We start from the raw sequence: 18,831 nt of genomic DNA on the forward strand, positions 1-18,831 counted from the left end.
GGATCTAAAGACACCTAGAATTCTTTAATCACTTAGGTATAGGTAGATAGGTAGGTATTATTTACCTAGTTTCCCAAAGTTTACACGTGTTGTAACAGTAACCTTGATATACGCTAAATACTTATACTTATACATACTTACATATACTACAGATATTGCAATAACAAGGGAAAATATCGAAAAAAATAAGAATTACAATTAAAAATTTCTTTCATTAAAGAGACTCTCTTTAATCAAAAAAATAAAGGGCTTTCAACTGTCTGTCGGTGAACTGTCGCTTGTGTGCTGCGTCCCTAATTCGGAAGCTTTAGGTACTTAAATCATAGATTATATAACGTAAGTCACATAGGTCTATTTACATATCCCCATGACATAAGAGTCGTGGGCTGTAGGCACAAACAGACGAGAAAAAGAGATATTGTTGAACTTCGACAACTACTTAATATGCATCATTAGAATCGCGTATAAATTGTTGACATTTACATAAAAAAATGTTGAAAATATTTCATCGGGGACCTATATTGATGTCTAGATTTACCGATAGACAGATCTCAGACAAAAACACAGTATAGTAATAGAAATTAGGACATGATTTTTCTCTTAGAACGTCGCTTTTTCACATTAATCTCTCCGCCCATTGGCTAATAAGGACCCTATCTACCTAAGGACGGTAGGAAGCTACCGGTAACATTGGCGTTTAAGATATTAATAATCAATCTATCTAAGTTTTACCGAAAGATCGATATTTGATAATGTATAGTGAATGTATTTTCACATAAGTTTTGGTAAGACATAGTACTTATCCGAGGCATTCCATCTTAGTAGGTACCCAAGGGTAACAGCGCATCTGTAGCCAACCTCAGGTAGTAATCTAATCTTATAGAGGGTTGATTACAGATCCACGGGCGGTAGTGGTCATTTCCAATAAATTTATTTACCTATTAGGGATAACAACAGCGTTCGCCAATTACAGTTATCCACACATTAACAAATGATCTGCACTCTCGATTGCTACTTCGATGTTATAAAAAATTAAACTGAACAACGCAAAATATTTACCACAACGTAAATATGGACACAGTATTACAACTGTACCTAATACCTACAAACATACAGCCTACAGCTTCCTACATCCGCCATATACCGGCATGTCGGCGTGTTCAAAGCGCGGCGGGCGCGGCGGTAACCCTTTGATCTGCCGCTATACGGTTTAGGTACAGTCTGCACCTAAAGCCCTTCTATTTTAGATCGTCTTAACTGTATTTGGTTTAATACACGATTTTCATGAATGGTTTTCATGGAGCTTATATTTGGGAAAGGGTTGAAATGTTATGACGTGTGGAGGTTCGAAAAATGTAGTGACAAGAATATTGTAATCCAAAAATCGTAGTGCGTAATACAACATGGTGTCTTGTAAGATCTTTTGAGATTTTTGATCATTTTTTTAACTATTTAAAGTATTAACTTCTAATTCTTATATTCTAACATAAAGAAATACATGTAGAGCGTAGTTATAAAATCAAATGCAAATATTTTATATGTATTCTTAAAATGTATTTTAAGAAAGAGCATTAAATAACTGCATTTAGTAATTATTTTCCCAAATTCCCTCTGGTCATAACCATATATATAACTATTTTTCGAACTCTACAAATCTAATATAGGAGTAGATTTGTAGTATGTATTCAATAAAATCTTATTTATAAAATTCTCGTGTCACAATGTCAGTTACCGTACTCCTCCGAAGCGGCTTTACCGACTTTCACCAAATTTTACATGCATATTCCGTAGATCTGAGTATCAGCTACTATCTATTTTTCATACCCCTAAGTGGTAACTTAGGGGTAACCTTTTTTTATTTATATGGCATCACAACGTTTGCCGGGTCAAATAGTTTTCATATAATACATTCGATTATTTTTAGAACTCTACATACCTACTCCTATATTTGTAAATAGACGTACAGACAGGAAATAGTGCTGAAAGTAATCAATAAATTTTTCATATATCAATAAAATTTTCTTATATGACCCCTATACATATTCCAATTTTGAATGTACCAAACAAACCTACTAATAAATAGAACCCAATCCGTGCTAAATCCGCCCAAAGCAGGATGAAAGAGATCCTCAAACCGGAGGCATACACGCAAGCAAAATAGCAATTAAACCCCCGTCATTACGTACAACCCTTTCAGATACGTTCGACCGACGAGGGTGCAGCGTTTGAACTCGGGCTTTAGGCTGAACGCACATTGGCTAACACTTAACCGACTGATTTACGTCCATTATTAATATTCAATCTATCCAATTTTTACCTACCAAATATCAAAACTTGACTATGTCTAGTACGAAGAAATTGTCAAATGAATCTTATTTAACATGTAACATGGTTTAATTTCTTTATTGACCATATTTCGACCACTATTTAGCATATTTTCACCCGTCATTAAATAATCAACCTATTAAATTTTTGCCTACCAAAGATGAAATTGGACCATTTGTAGTAAGCAGAAATTGTCATCGCATGTCTCATCAGTCGCACAAACAAATTAGACCCGGGAGACAAGACAAGACCATTACTTATACAACTTCTCAGTAGCTTGTGCGGCAAGATGATAAGCTGCGTAACTATCGCTTTTCCGATGTGTAATCAGCCTTATAGAATACAGTTAAATCCCTGCGCACACGTACCACTAACTAGGGTACCTGCTTTGAACTTCAGGCTTAGGTAACAGGATTAAATAGGCTTAATTGCTGGTAAAGTGTGCTCGGTTAGGCAAATTGAATGCTCTTTATTGTCCTATGTACCTAAGTCTCAATAATATTAGGTATGGGAACGTTTCATGAAAACATTTGTTAGTAAAATTGCACTCAAATATCATCTTAAACGTTAAATACGGGAACTACATGAAAAATGCTCAGCCGTGACGTATGACTACAGCAAGTTTATGTATAAGATGCAAAAATAGTATTCTCGTAAAAAGTTAGCAAAGCGTATGAAGTCTCAAAACTTTCCCAAAAGACCATATAAATTGATGTGGTGATAAATGAAAAATCACCTTTTAAAAATCAATCTATTAAAATAACCATTAACCGGAGGATGACAATTTCTGCCTATGCTCGTTATTGACAATCAATTTTGCCCATACGAAATCAAAATTTTCTAATAGGCAGAAATTGTTCATTTTATATTTTCATTAGGCAAAAATTGGCTAGATTAATTCGGCCATCAAACAAGCGGTACTGCAAAGGTGCACACTTTTCGCGCGAACGAATAGCACAAAGGGTTTAGTGAGCCAATAACGCATGAAACAGGATTATAAAACATGAAAACGTTTCTAAAGGGCGGTTTCGGAACAACCCCTCGCTGTTCATACGGTTTACATGTAATTATAGCTGTTAATTTACAAACGGGACGGTTAGAAGGGTTACATATGGATTTTAATACGTTTCCATTTCCACTTAAACACTAATATCTTTGTATGACAACTCAGTCGGGTATAATCCAGCCATTTATGACTGTGTTAACGATTTATGGGTTTAATATTATCATAATTGAAGCACTTTAAGACTAAATATATACCTACAAAAGCTTCATGGATCGTTGGTAAGATTGAAGCGATGCCTGATCATTCGAAAAATGACTTTTTATCCACTGTTTTCTAATTTTATTATAGTCTTTATATTTGTTATAAAATAATTAATAACGTATTACGAGTAAAAGCAATGATAGCCTAGTGGTTAAGAAACGCGGCCTCTCGATCTCGATCGATCTGCGTGCCTGGGATTTGAACCTCGGACCCCTCGGGGTCCGAGGTTCAAATCCCAGGCACGCACCTCTGATTTTCAAATGTATGTGCGTATTAGAAATTAATTATCACTTGCTTAAACGGTGAAGGAAAACATCGTGAGGAAACCTGCATACCTGAGAGATTTATAAAAAGAAAATCTTAAAGGTATGTGAAGTCTACCAATACGCACTTGGCCAGCGCGGTGGACTATGGCCTAATCCTTCTCATTCTGAGAGGAGACCCGTGCCCAGCAGTGGGACAGTAATGGGTTGATGATGATGAATTAATATGAACGAGACCTATTCAGTCGAAATACCGCCTTTTTTAGTGTATTCCAAAACTACAGGGAAGAAGGCACAATGAAGTACCATCAGAAAACCATAGAGGAAATTTTACACTCATGGTTTGAATTAATATTCCACCACATCAACTAGACGAGATTTCTAAAATCTGTATAAATAGTTTGAAGAACCTTGGATATCTAGGTTTTTCTTTTGTGTAAAAATAAACAGTACCTAGGTATATATTTTTAGTTAGGTTAGCAACGAAAAATGATATCACTATGTACATTTCTAACGTTATCTGATTTAAAAGGTAGATTAAAACCACACTCCGACATTTTTTCTCGTAATTCTATATCAATGGTAAAAAGTAAAAACAAACGGTAAGACTAAGTTATATTTGTAGTTCATTATAGTTGTCCAGACCAATTAAACTGTCTTTTAGTTAACTTAACGCTTAATTGAGTATGATCGTAATTTATAAAGTGCTATATAAATAAAAACTTTTTATAAATATCTTTTGGCTTCGATTGACCGCAACCTCACTGGATAGTTAGTCAGATGCGGTCTAGAAGATGCTTATTCACTTTTGCCTTGACCAATGCCAAGTTTTAACCATCAGAAAATATAGAGTACCTACCTACTAAAATAATAAAACAAATTTATTGTGCGTTTTATTTACATTTTTTTTTATAAGTAGGTACTTTACATAAATTACGATCTAGACCAATTTAAGACTAATGAGTAATTCTACGCTAACTTAAACTGCTAATTAATCAAATAATGTAGGCGTCCTCCGGCACTGCACTTCTTTGTTTTATTTTGCACTAATTTACACACATGAGTCTACACTTTTGTGTTACGTAACTTAGCTTCAACTACAAAAATGGTACCCTCTTACATAGGTACCTACATAACATACATACTCTAACTCTACATATAAAAAACTACACAAAAACAAATGAAACCTCAATATTAAAACTGGATTCCGAAGTTACCTACTTATCAATAACCCTATCGTAATATCGCAATAATCCGCGGAATGATAAATAAAACCGGCGGTGGGCGGGCCCCCTGCGCGCGTTAGTGCCGCCCCACTGCGCGCCGCGCATAAACAACGCAACATATAATTATGTCTCGCTCGTATGTCACGCACGTATCTACGTAGCTATGTGCGCCTGGTACCTACGCGCTGATGTCTAATACCTATGTATAGATAGATAGATTGAGTATGTGATATGCGTCACGTTTACTGGAGGTTTGGGTTCAAAGCCGGTCAGACAAATGTTTTAACCATCCATGCAAATGTTACCTATCAAAGATAGAAACAAGTCTGGTGAACAAAATGTTGATTAAATTATGAAATTAATGAAATTTCTTTATCCTGCTTAAGAGTTCGTACAAAATAACGTCAATCATAAACTCTTAAACTTGTGAAAAATCGAGATAAAACCATAGAAAGAATCTATGGACGTCTGTTGTACATGGAAATAATTTAGTCTATGGCTAAGTCTACGAAAGTCTTCATATACATTTATAGAATAGAATATGGGTTCTAACTTCTAACAAATGTTGGTCGTAGATGCGTAATTTATTATGTCTAAAGACCTCACGTAAATATGTTTTTGCTAACATATTATAAAGGACTTTCGACACTACTACGTGTAACGCTCGTTAGTAATAATAAATTTTAACCAATTTTTGCCTACTACAGTTTTGACAATTTGACAATTTAGGTAGGCAAAAATTGGTAATAGTATAAAGTCAAAATAACTTATATATGGCGTTAATGACCACCACAGGTCTACCTAAAAAATGTCTTTGAAATCTCTGAAAAAAAAACTTGTGATCTCTGCCAAATAATAATAATTAAATTATTTCACTCACTCACTTAAGATAGACTTTACTTAAAACCGCTAAGGCTTATTGTTATGTATCAATCTACCTAATTTTCGCCTACCAAAGATTGAAATATGACACTATTTTACTAAAGAGACTAAGTATGTACTACTAATTACATATAGTAATAGAAATTAGTAGTAGTCGCTTAATACCCTTTTATAGTGTCATATGTAGAGTTTCAATAGTTTGTAATCATCATGTAGAGTCATTAACCGACTTATTTTTAAATTGTCTTATATATACCGACTTATTTTTATATTATCTGTAATTGTCGAAATCATAAAGTAAAACCATTCCTGCAAAAATAAAACGGCTATTCTACTTTTCCTTACTTTCAAATCAAAACGCAGCAGTTCAAAACCGCTTTTTAAGACAGTAGGTAATAGCAATGACGTCACCGCAGTCAAACGAAGTTAGTATCATCGCTGCCTTTATACAACAATCTGTAAATATGAAAAGATCACGCATAAATCATATTGTATCGAATTGAGTATGCGGGTCGCGAAACATTCGTATCGGTTGCTAAACACCTGTGCGCGCTCGAGCGGGCCATTTCCCGCCGTTTCGCCGTTCTGACAAAATGGCCGCTACGTGACACGAATGCGATACTACGTTTCATACGTCACGAGAGTAATGCATTTATTATTTTTTGACAAATTTAAAGTAATGGTTATGAAAAAGTTTTAAGAAGTTTTAAAGGAAATTTTAGGTTTGGATTGTAAAAAAAAATAAGAAAATGAGTAAGTAGACGCACTAAAATTGCACATTCGATTCTTTGAGCCGTATAAAGTCCACTTATCATTAAATAACTAGAAAAATATTATAAAAACAAAAAACTGAACTGGTTAAATTAAAACTAACATAAGCATCCATGGCCAGTTTTTAAACATAGTAAGTAAGTAGATACATATTATTTTTCCTGATTTGTCTACCGATGATCGAAAATTGACAATTACTGCCTACTAAAAATTAAAAAAAATTCGACATTTGTTAAAGATTGGATAGCCTAAAATACTCGTACTAACAACGAGCGGTAGACATAGGTACAAAAAATTTAATGCAAAACGAACCAAACTCCCACTATTTTCATTCCAATCCCACATTCCCATCACTAGCGATACCTGAGCGCATTAATTCCCGAAATGCCACAGCTCCACCCTACTTTGAGTGACGTCAAATAGAGACACATCTATTATCTGATACGGATCTCCGTTCATACATTTCCAACACATTCATGAAACATTAATGTTTTCTCGCACTGACAGACGGGTTGCCAATACAACTCATATATTCCATTGCCACATAATTCTCGCCTTTATTGTTTAAGGGATTATGGTCATAATGCGTTAAAGGTAGTTGGAGGTATTGTTTGGGTGTCATATGTAGGCGGTGCTACGTAGATAATTAACACGTACATAAATATGTTATGGTTTATAAATTATCTTAGTCAGCCAGTCAATTCATAGATTTATTTCATGAGACTATTAAGATATTGTATACTTGTATGTAATAAATATCTACAATTGTACATATTTATTACATAAAGGTAGATTCTTTCGTCGTTCGATTTTAGAGACATTATTTCTGCCTTATAACAGTAATGTTTCGTTGTCCTGTGTTCTGTACTCTTAGTGAGTTTTTACGTTTTTACAAAAATGACTGTTTTTGTATTTGTTTACGTATTTGCCCATATATTTCCAATCAGCGCCCCTAGCGGACTGTATCAGAACTGATTGGAAATGTATGAGACATACGTAAACAAATGCAAAAACAGCCATTTTTGTAAAAACGTAAAAACTCATATCTACTAAGGGTACTGGTTTGATAGGTTTGGTAAGACCCGTAAGACAACACAAGAAGCAATCTAACAGTCCTAAGGAACGCCTTCAAGTCGATTATACACGACTGACCCGTTTTTGAAAATCAATTTTAAGTAATTTTTATCTACAATTTCGAATCGTATTAGGTAAAAATTGGTTAAAATTGATAGCATGACGAGTGGTGTTAAGTAGGTAAATGTGCACAAAATAATAATAGTGAATAATATTTGTGAATAATAATTGAACAAAATAATAATAGTGAATAGTAATTGAATAATAATTAATAATTTATAAAAATATACCTACAGTTACTTTCTGCAGTTCAATGTTATTTAACTTGTAATTTGTCCAGAATCAATCTTGGAAAATACTCAACCGATTTGGTTAAAACTTTGACGCAACGACGGAGATTTTTTATAGAACCTAATAGGCTTTTATTCCAAAAATATTTAGCGTGGGCGAAGAATGAAAAACCGTAGGCGAGAGTGTGTGCAAAAGTTCGTCTTATAAATATAACACTTGCCTGTCCCAGCCGCTGTAAAAACACTCGGGTGGCGTCGCGACGCTACCCCAACGTCCCCTACTACGTAACTATGCGATAATATTATTATTAAACTTTTATAAAAATATTTTCTTCAAAGACAAATATGTTTACTTTAGTCGTAAAACCCAGACAAAGTAACAACAAAATGTGATAGGCAAAAATTGGCTATGATTGATTATTTACTAACAAGGGTAAAGTGGTCGCCTCATTTTAATTAGAATAAGTGATAAACTTTCAGTGTAAAAATAGTTAGATCTACGATCTAATAGTTTGATTCACTTAATTTAAATTATATTAACATTTTAAATTTTATTTAAGTACCTATTACAGTTTTCCTGAATAGAAGAAGAGGATACAACTCTATTAGTTTTTGGTAAAGTTTGGTAAAGTATTAAGTTTGCCTATACAAATTACAATTAATCTAGGTATTAAAATAAAATAATGTCAAAAATCTTTGCTAAGGCCACCTATCTTACAAACTACTTAAAAAATGTAGTCATAACTACTTCAAATCCTAAAAATAATAAACATTTACACTAAATATTTTCAGTTGCTTCCACGTAACTGAATTAACTAAAATATTTTAACGCTCCTTAGCATTATATAGCCAAACACCAATACGCCATGAAGTTCCCTTCTTAAGGTATGAAAAGGTATGATAAGGGGGTACCATTATTGGCCATACATTTTTAAAGCGATAACGCTATCACACTCACAGGGTTACGTGGTAGGCCGAGCCGTTATCGTCAGTTTCCGCATGAACGCCCCGTTACGGGACCCCCTACCCCCCACGACCCCCCGACCCCCCCGGGAAGGGCCCCTTCCCGCACTGATACCGCGAAATCTTGACATTTGAACTTAATTTATTCTAGATCGGATGATATAATGTTATCGTGTGGAGATGTTTCTGTCTGTGATAGTGTTGATGTTTTGTTGAAGTTTTTTAGCCCAGTGCTGGGGAAAAGAGACTTATTATTGGTTTTCGGAGTTACGACTACGGATCTCTTTATTTTATTAGTTATTACGAACGTAAACCTACGAGCCATGCCATAATTGAAATGTCTCCGTAACTTTAAAATAACTATAGACTATAGAATGACGTAAGCTCAACTCTCTATGAGCTTTTAATCAACAATTAATGAAAGTAAGTATTTAATACGAAAGGAAGTACGAATCCAGTAATGAGAAAAAATAACTTATAACAGTTTTTGCTGTAGGTAGGTACTTAAATATCTTAGACACTTTTTCATGCGACTCCATCCGATTTTAAAAGTAATACTGCTTTCTGCAAAATTCGAAGTCTTTATTTTAAAATGTCATATAAATTATACCAATTTATTTCAATATGGGTAGGTACGACAAAAATAAGAAAATCAGTGTATTTCACAAGTTGATTTTACAAATAGGTCACGACATTTATTATGAAACTTTTAATTTATCAAGATATTTATTTTGATAAAAGTTAATTTTCTACTATCAAGAGGTGTCGGCAGCGGTAGAGTCGGCTCCGACCGCGACTCCTTAGCGGATTAATAAGCGGACACGCCGCAGGATAACCCGCCGCTGTCTCTATCATAAAAACATCTCAAATTGTATTTTCCTGTCCTTAATAAAATTATAATCGAAGGTGGTATGGAATTTGAAGGTGGTAGAAGCCTTTGTGGTTCGACTCCGGCGGTACCACCGCCACACCTATTTCTACCTAATAACAGCAGGTTTACCCGCTGCTGTGTTCCGGTTTGAAAGGTGTGGTAAGGGAGACAGACTTTTCCGAGGCGTTCCAGCTTGGTCCTCAGGGGTAGCGTCGCATCCGTGGCCGACCTTAGGTAGGAATATCTAATCCTATCTGGGGTTGATTATAGATGTCCATGGGCGGCAGTAGCCACTTACCATCAGGTGTGCTGTATGCTCGACTGCTACTCCCATATTATAAAAAAAAATCGAAATCATTTATTCTCTTTTAGAACATCAACAATCTAGCACCACTACGCAAGGTGTTTCGCTATGGAAAAGAAGTGGCACAAAAAACTATAGATATACATGTTCTAAGTAGTGACGCTTGTATGAAATTCTCTCTGCAAAGATAAATTAACTAAACTGGGAAGTATTATATTAATACATCAGTTTTTAAAGACTTTCATTTGCATTAAACGGCTGATTTTAGCGAACATTGAAAAATCATATTTCTAGTAACTGATAGCATAACAATAATTTATTTAAATATAATTTTCCGTCAAATTTAATCATTATTATAGATAGGTATACATAATAATTAATAATTTGAAGTTCAATGTGAATTTAACCAAACAATAAATGTATGGTAAACCTCTAAAGTTTTAAATTATCTTATTAGATTAAACTACGTATCTCATGCATACAATTAAGTCGGCAAATCAAATAATATATCTAAATATTAAAATCGATTATTGAATTACAGTGTGTATATGTGTGTTTCAGTTTATAAAAAGACTTTTTCAAAAATATTTTCATCAAAAAAATGTCGGTGATTTTTGAACTACACTCCACTTCAGAGACGAAGAAGTATTTTATCTATAACACACGGATCTAAGAAGGGTTGGAGAGCTCTCGAGTGTCAATCAAGTATACTTTACATAAAATTATCGAAAATTCTTTCATCATATTTGTACTTCGTCTTTGAGTCTTTAGTCTAGACTAGATTTTTAGGCAAATATTATTGGAAAAGTTCTTAGTGCTGTCGGCAAACATTTTAAGCTGACAATTACCGAAGTAGTGAAAATATTAAATGTTAACTTTAACTTCAAATTTAGTTCATAATAATTGAGAAGATGTTAATTCAAAATTTAAATCATACCTTCGACTACCTTTCTATTACTAACTTTTCAGTTTATAAAAATCTAACTAGATACCTAAAATATACAAAAGTCCCAATTTATATAACCAAAAAACTTATTTGCAAGGAGCTTAAATGGGTTTCTTATTAGATTTTTTATGAATCCTATCTTAATAGATACAAAGTCAAAATTCTATTAAATCAAATGCGACAAAAAACATAGATGAGCTAAAATACTTTCTCCACTCAAAACTAAGATTTTCTTGTTTTATACACAACTGAAATACATAACAACATTAACTTAACATACCATCGTTACAATACATACCTACCTACTTCATGTCAGATACCTACACATCTGAAATACATAACATTCATAACATAACATCGTAACAATACATACTTCATGTCAACCAAACTTCAGAAGTTAAGATACATAGCTCGCGGCGCGCGGGATAAGCTCCACAAACCGAAGATTAAAATCGCAACTCGAATAAATTCAACTTATCTAGCTTGTTTGGGAATTAATTATTACTTGTGTTCACTTTGCAAAGTTCGGCCGATCGGGGGAGTTCTACTGTTTGAAATTCCATAAGTATCATGGCTGTGTCTAAGGATTATTAAACAATCCCCGTCTTTTGATGTTCATAGACGGATAAATTTATTTAAACGTCGTTTCATGTAGAACGAGCGGGCTCTTAAATGTGTGTTGATTTTTATGTAGGATTCCGTGCGAAACGCTGCTTTAGAAATAAAAGTCTGTGTAAAAGTAAAGTCATATACACAAAAAAAAAATCTGTGATTAGGTGCTGTACAAATAGAACCTACGTAAGGAAAGATTGTGAAATGAAAAAAATAAAAATATTATTTATCTTCTGTCCAGTAGTATTAGTAAAGTATCATGCATACCTTCCCATTTTACGGTCACAGCACGGTCACCGCTACCCATGGACAGCAATGATCAACACCATGTAGGTAGATTAATATTCCTACCTGAAGTAGATTACAGATGTAAGCCAGTTTAATCCCTGGAACACTATTCAAACCAAATCACTGCACTGCTTCTTCACTACTGTGAAACAGAAAAAAATCTATAAGACTTCAAAACGTTCTACCACTTTAAAAATTGTTTATCGTGTATACTTAGTACTTAATTGTTTCCATGTTTTATACCTATTTCACAATATTTTTCCGAAAAGCAAGTTTTCTCCAAATGCTGAGCTCGACAACACCTTATCTGCATAGTTTGCTCATAAATCTCGTCTCGGATGTAAAATTGGTGCGAGAAAAGTGAGAAACTTATAAATCAGAAGTTTCAATCCAGACAAACTTGCCATGGCATAGTTACTTCTGAATTACGGGACCCAACTTTATGAGATAAGACCTACCCACGAATAAATCGTTGCGGTGTAGGTATCTATATAAATTCTACCTAATTATTTTAATAAATGTTGTACAATACGTGTAACAAAGTAGCGTCATGTCTAGGTGAGCTTAAGAGCTCTGTGAAAATATTAAAGTATCGACCGAATGTGTCAACTGTATCAATAAAATTTATGAATATTACCTACTTACCTATATCTTAAGTGCCGTAGTTATACCTACAAGTAGGTATATAATCCACTTGACGTTATTTAATATCTGCTACACATAGAGGCATTTGTAACTAAATAAAGCTCCATTTATTTTTGATACTTAATTTATATAAAAATATGTAAGTATTTGTTTACCTACTTCTTAGGTATTATATGATTAGTTTTTTTTAAACCCAACCTAACGAAAAGGCAGACGGGCTACCTGATGGAAAGCAGTCACCGTCGCCTATGGACATTTGCAACACCAGAGGAGTAGCCAATTCATCGCCGGCTTTGGTTTATTACTGTTCTTAACCTACAAAGGCTTTCCTTGAAAGTGAAACTTAAATTTTAAGCTGCAGACATCACTTAACATCATTTAGGCTGAAAACACATTGCTACTTAAATATAATAAGCTTACAGACTACATAGATAGAGAACACAGGCGCCCTCTACAGCTCCACCCTCCCGTTACAGGATCCAACTTCGAGAGATAAGAGACAGACCGACTCGTAGATAAATCCGTGGGGGAAAATTGAAAGTGCCCGTTTAACAATTTCACGCAATTAGCCCGGGGCCGTCCATTTACATTTTGTGCTGTAAGCACTTTTGAACGGATAACGGTGGTTACTATTTAACACTAAATCGCGGAGTAGGGAAAAACGTTCTAATGATAGGTTTAAAAATAAAATAAAGATTACATCATAACATGACGTTTCATACTCACATGTATTGTGTACATAGTCACTGATTATCAAAGTTAAGCAACGTTGGTAGCTAAGTTTGTGACTAAATTTTATGTAATACATAAAAGGACACATTAAGTCGTCAGCTAACATTGTTACGTATTTATTCGTCGTTAAAACATTCCCAAAAGCTTCAACACAAAAAAAGCTTGTTTCCAAAGCTTTCAGATGTATTTAAAATCACTACCCGTACCTTTCTCCGTCAACCCATGTTCAAACACATGGCAGTGTGGTGGTGAAGTGTGCCTCAGACCTTCACCCTTTGTGGAAAAGACAAGCAGTGCAAACAGTCAACCAGTTTGAAATATCCTACAATTTCTTTACTAGTCTGCTTCTACCTGCGTAAATTCAACTTTGATTACCTAGATATCAACTGACCTTAAGTGACATCTTAATAAGTATTTCAACGAATAATCATGGCCTAATTAAATTTAATTGCAGTAGGCGAAGAACCACTAGAGGGTCTAGAAGGACTGCACTCCGACGAGACGGGGTCCGGCGACAACTCGAACGCGGGGTCCAGCGGCGCTGACGACGATGCAGCGCGACTGCGCCTCAAGAGGAAACTGCAGCGCAACCGCACCAGCTTCACCAACGAGCAGATTGATAGCTTGGAGAGAGGTAAATTGGTGGAACTAGAGATTATTATAAGAACAAAATCCCGACTGTTTGAAAATAAAGCCTATGTTACTTTAGATGACCGTCTAAAGTGGAAGTCCCACTTTAAGGAAAATCCATGTATTAGGAATGTATCAAGGCGTTTGGGATGCAGGGTATACCAAAGAATGAGCCATCAACCCTAGATAGGATTAGATAATTCCTACCTGAGGTTGGCCACAGATGCGCCGCTACTCTTGAGGACTAAGCTGGAACGCTTTGGAAAAGTATGTCTCCCTTACCACACCCTTCAAACCAGAACACAACAGCGTTTAACACTGCTGTTATGAGGCAGAAATATATGTAGCGGTGGTGCCGCCGGAGTCGAACCGCTAAAGGTTCTACCACCTTCAAATAGTCTTTTTATTATTTTTAATATTGTGTTTTTATTTTCAGAATTTGAGCGAACACATTATCCAGATGTGTTCGCACGGGAGAGACTCGCGTCAAAGATAGGGCTCCCGGAAGCAAGGATACAGGTGAGAATTGCATAATGATGACTGAAAATTGTGAATAAATAAAAGGTTGATAAGATGAGCTACTATAAACGGGGGGGTTTATCAATTTGCAGAACTTTTGAGGCACTTCGACATACCTTGTCTTACTCCTCTTTGTTGACATTACCATAAGTAATGAGTAATGTTGTCTATGAACATCTTTAATCAACCCCAAAAACGATAAGATAAGATACGGTTGGCCATAGATGCATTGCTACCCTATAGAATAAATTGTAATTCCTAGTGTCAGTTTTTCTGTTGTACCACATCTTCAAACCAGAACACAGCAGCCCTTTATGCTGTTAGCGATATGTTATTATAATAATGTTTCACCTGTGACCGATTTAAGTTTCCTGTTTTACTTGGAAGAAATAAAATAGACTTCTCGGTATGACACGCAAGAAAACCCAGGGTTCGATTCCCTGTCAAGCATGATCAATCCCGAATATTTAAATGACGAATTTATACTTCTTTTGGAATTGAATGTTTCCGTCAGTGTATTTCCTCGCATCCACGACACAGACTAGTGAAATTCCGGGTTCGATCCCCGGCCGAACATGACTGAAATTTAGCTTCATTTGCCTCCGGGTGTTTTCTACGCACTCAGAGAAATCTAGTACCAAAATAGTGTAGGGCTAAGCGTAGAAAATCTAGTGGATAGCGCGTAGCCCGCGTAACGTGACCCGACCTTAAGGTGTGGTTCTCGAATCGTCGCGCGAAGTGGCGCCGCGAGGAGAAGATTCGCAGCCAGCGCCGCAGCCCCGAGTGCGGCTACCACGCGCCCGCGCCGCTGCCGCAACCGCCCGCGCACCCCACACACCATCCGACGTACCAGCCGCCACTTAACGTGGATACTTATAGGTGAGTTATAAGTTCAGTAGATATTTAGTACGTACAATGACGCATAGTGCATAACCCCCGTGACGTCATACAAGATACACGCGGGTTTTTCACCGCATGCGTGATTAATCCGCTGCAGTCCTTCTGCGACTCGCGTGTGTGTAGCATACATAGAAACACAGGTATCTATAAAACAATAGGATGCAAGTAGCAGAAATACGGACCAGATCCACACGCGGGCTTCAATCTGCGTGATAGGTGACAGTCCCTAGGCGAAATAGTGTTAACAGGAGAAGATCGCCTGAATGCAACTCAACGTTGATAACAGATGATTTATAAGATCCAATAGCGCATAGGTAGTGCATAACCCCCATGACATAGCCCGACGTTCGCGCAGGTTTCTGTCTAAGTGTCTACCTACCTATTTATAAAACGTTACACATAAATTTTGCAAAACAAATATGTATTTAAGAAAAGTATCCATTTTAGAAAAATGTTTTCAAATGTATGTGAAGGTGAGTCTACCAATTCGCACTTGGTCAGCGCGGTGGACTATGGCTTAGGCCTTTCTCATTTTGCGAGGAAACCCGTGCCCCGCAGTGGGACAGTAATGAGTTGATGATAATGATGATCCATTTTAGATTTTAGGTTCGTGTTCAGAATGTTTTTGAATTTCTTCGTATAACCAAGATACTCACGGCATAAAATTGATGAGTGGAGTATTAAGTCTAAAAAAATACCTATGTTTTTTCAAAATAATCATTTAAACTTTTCTACAGCCCGCTAACCCCAATGGGATACGGTGGGAGTATGGTAGCGGAGCCACCAGTCTGCGAGGGCGGGGAGGCGGAGCTGTGTAAGGGCGGCTTCTTGGGCTACCCGCGCTACGAGCTCGGCTACCGGCAGCCCCATCCCTACGTCAACCACGGTTACCAGCATGAACCTACGTCCCCTGCACCAGGTAACACTCTTTACTACTCCTCTGGTCTAGAGAACGAGTTTCTATTTTTTCTCTGAAGTAACAAGTAGGTTTGCAGGAGATTGAAGAAAATCTTATACTAATACTTCGTCGACGCCTTATTAATTAGTCACTGTATATCAGCTATCTTAGTGAGTAAGTAATATGGCTATCTAAGCTATCTTAACTCTACTTCCCTACTTAACTAAATCAAGTTTTTTAGGTACCTATATGTAAACCGCCATAAAGCTCAGCTAAAATACATCGCGACAGAGATAGAGAAAAAGTCGTGTAGATATAACGCTTTTCCCTTACGTGACGATTTCTACCAGTCCCTCTCGCAAGATATGTTAAAATACTTTGTTCCAAGAAACATCTACCTACTTATGTCATCGCCATTTAAGAAATAGGAATATCTTGATCATTTATTAATGAAATACATAAATTTAAATTGTATCGTCATTTATCCATAGAATTGGGTGGTCTCCTCGGCGCAGGGGTGTCTGTTCCGCTGGCGGTGCCCGGTCAAGACTCGCAGCAGTACTGGTCCAGGCTGCAGTGACCCTGGTATTAAACCAATTGTGCAACCTCCAAGCATAGATAAGTATAGATATTTCACCACCTTGTAATTGAAGGAAGCCATTAAATGACTTAAACAGCTGACAATTATGTCAGCCATTTAATAGCTCTCATGGTGTAATTTACGCGGATTAATGCCGACATGCGCAGTTAAGTGGTGCAAAAACACGAAATCGAAGAAAAAGTGCGGAGAAATATCGTTTGATTCGTAAATTATCTAAAAACTACTTTTTTAATATTTTTCAAACACGAAAAAAGATGACGGTAACCATTTCAATTGTCATAACTGGTTACATTTTCTTGTTAGGAGTGAGTAATCTATACTAATCTATACCTCCAAGTGAAATACCTACATAGCACCGGTTTCATAGCACAAATTGATGTATGATATCTTAGATGTAAACTGGTATCAAAATAGCGATAGGTGCACTTACTAAAACTGTCATAAATATCTATTATTTATTTGTACACATATTGTAACTAAATGCTGAATAAAGCACAAATTGGCAAAGTATCGTGCAAAATTTTATAGGTTAGGCATAACCTTATAATAATTTTTCATAGGTCACAACATAACTACCGAAAGAAAAAATAATCAATTAAGTTGATTCAAAAGACTCTGTGGAAATACAATTTTATTTTCCATACAGGTACTGAACGTACAATCTCCATATTCTTTGCATAGGCAACCAAATTTCACGTTAGTCACAAAAAGTCATGTATTATTATTAACATTTTTTTTACAATGTTTCCTAATTGTATAATAACATGTTGTACAATAGCTTGACTATCAAGAAATATTGTGATGACGAGCTGACGAGCTAATAAATTATAATTATAGGAATAAGCATTCATAAACCTAAAGCAAGTTTGTTTTTGGACAAATAATAATTTAGAAATAGGGTTAACAAAGTGTGACAGAGCGTGGCGTCACACAATGTCACAAAAACGATGAAAATTATCGGAAATACCAGCATAAATGTAACAAAGATAGATTCATTTTTAAGTTGTAACGTTTTTCTCATGTACCTATTATTTTATTCTTAACTGTACGAAAAGGTATAATTTGTACAATAGTAAGGACTAGTATAAAGAATCAACATATCCGATAGATGCCACAAAACGATGATTATTTGGAGCACAAACTATAGGCTCAAATTGTATTTATGTAAATTGGAATATTTCATTCAAATTTTCGCACTAAATGTATTTTAAGTATACAATAACTGTATTTAAACACTTTACATTATTTTCATTAATAATTTTAAAAGCTAGAGGTTTTCGACTCTAGTTTAAACATACTGAAGTCATAAACCAAAATAGGAGATTATTTCTTTTTAGGTGTATTTATGTATGTATTACCGAAGTAGGGTATTGAAAAATAACGTTATACCTACTTATTATAAAATGTACGATTGGTATTATCATCTATTCCTAAACGCTTATAATTTGAATGAAATAATCCAATATTCTAGTGTAAGTTTATTTTATGAAATATTTAAGTAGTGTTAGGTTAGACGATACAATAAAAACATGTATATTTGTTGTAAATGTTGTTTAAATAACATACTTAGTTAAGTCAGGGCTTCAGAGTCCATTGACATATTTCATGTCCCCTTCATGTCTCAATTTTTGTATTGTATATCCAATCATACTTATAAACTGTATAGTTAGTTTTTATACATTTAAACAGGGCTTCATACGTGTAAATGTAAATTTGATGTTCGTATTGTAAAGAATATTGTAATGGGGAATGTAAAAATGTAATTTTACACGAACTGTATTAATTATAGTTTTACGATGAATAATTTATTTTGACAGTAGTTAC

At 35.3% G+C, this 18,831-nt stretch overlaps 1 protein-coding gene across 1 annotated transcript; it reads left to right on the forward strand.

The window, feature by feature from the left end:
• The first annotated feature begins 1,148 nt into the window (after positions 1-1,148).
• Positions 1,149-18,363, forward strand: LOC140754569 (paired box protein Pax-6-like). The gene is made up of 6 exons (XM_073089613.1): positions 1,149-1,182; positions 13,914-14,093; positions 14,526-14,608; positions 15,321-15,487; positions 16,246-16,427; positions 16,898-18,363. Exons 1-6 carry the CDS (start codon positions 1,149-1,151, stop codon positions 16,984-16,986), a joined length of 735 nt encoding a protein of 244 aa, XP_072945714.1. The 3' UTR covers positions 16,987-18,363.
• Positions 18,364-18,831: the final 468 nt, after the last annotated feature.

Source organism: Epargyreus clarus, unplaced genomic scaffold (assembly GCF_041222505.1).
Source record: "Epargyreus clarus isolate Ecla_fem2 unplaced genomic scaffold, WU_Ecla_fem_2.2 ptg000029l, whole genome shotgun sequence".
In the NCBI taxonomy this organism is placed as follows: domain Eukaryota; kingdom Metazoa; phylum Arthropoda; class Insecta; order Lepidoptera; family Hesperiidae; genus Epargyreus; species Epargyreus clarus.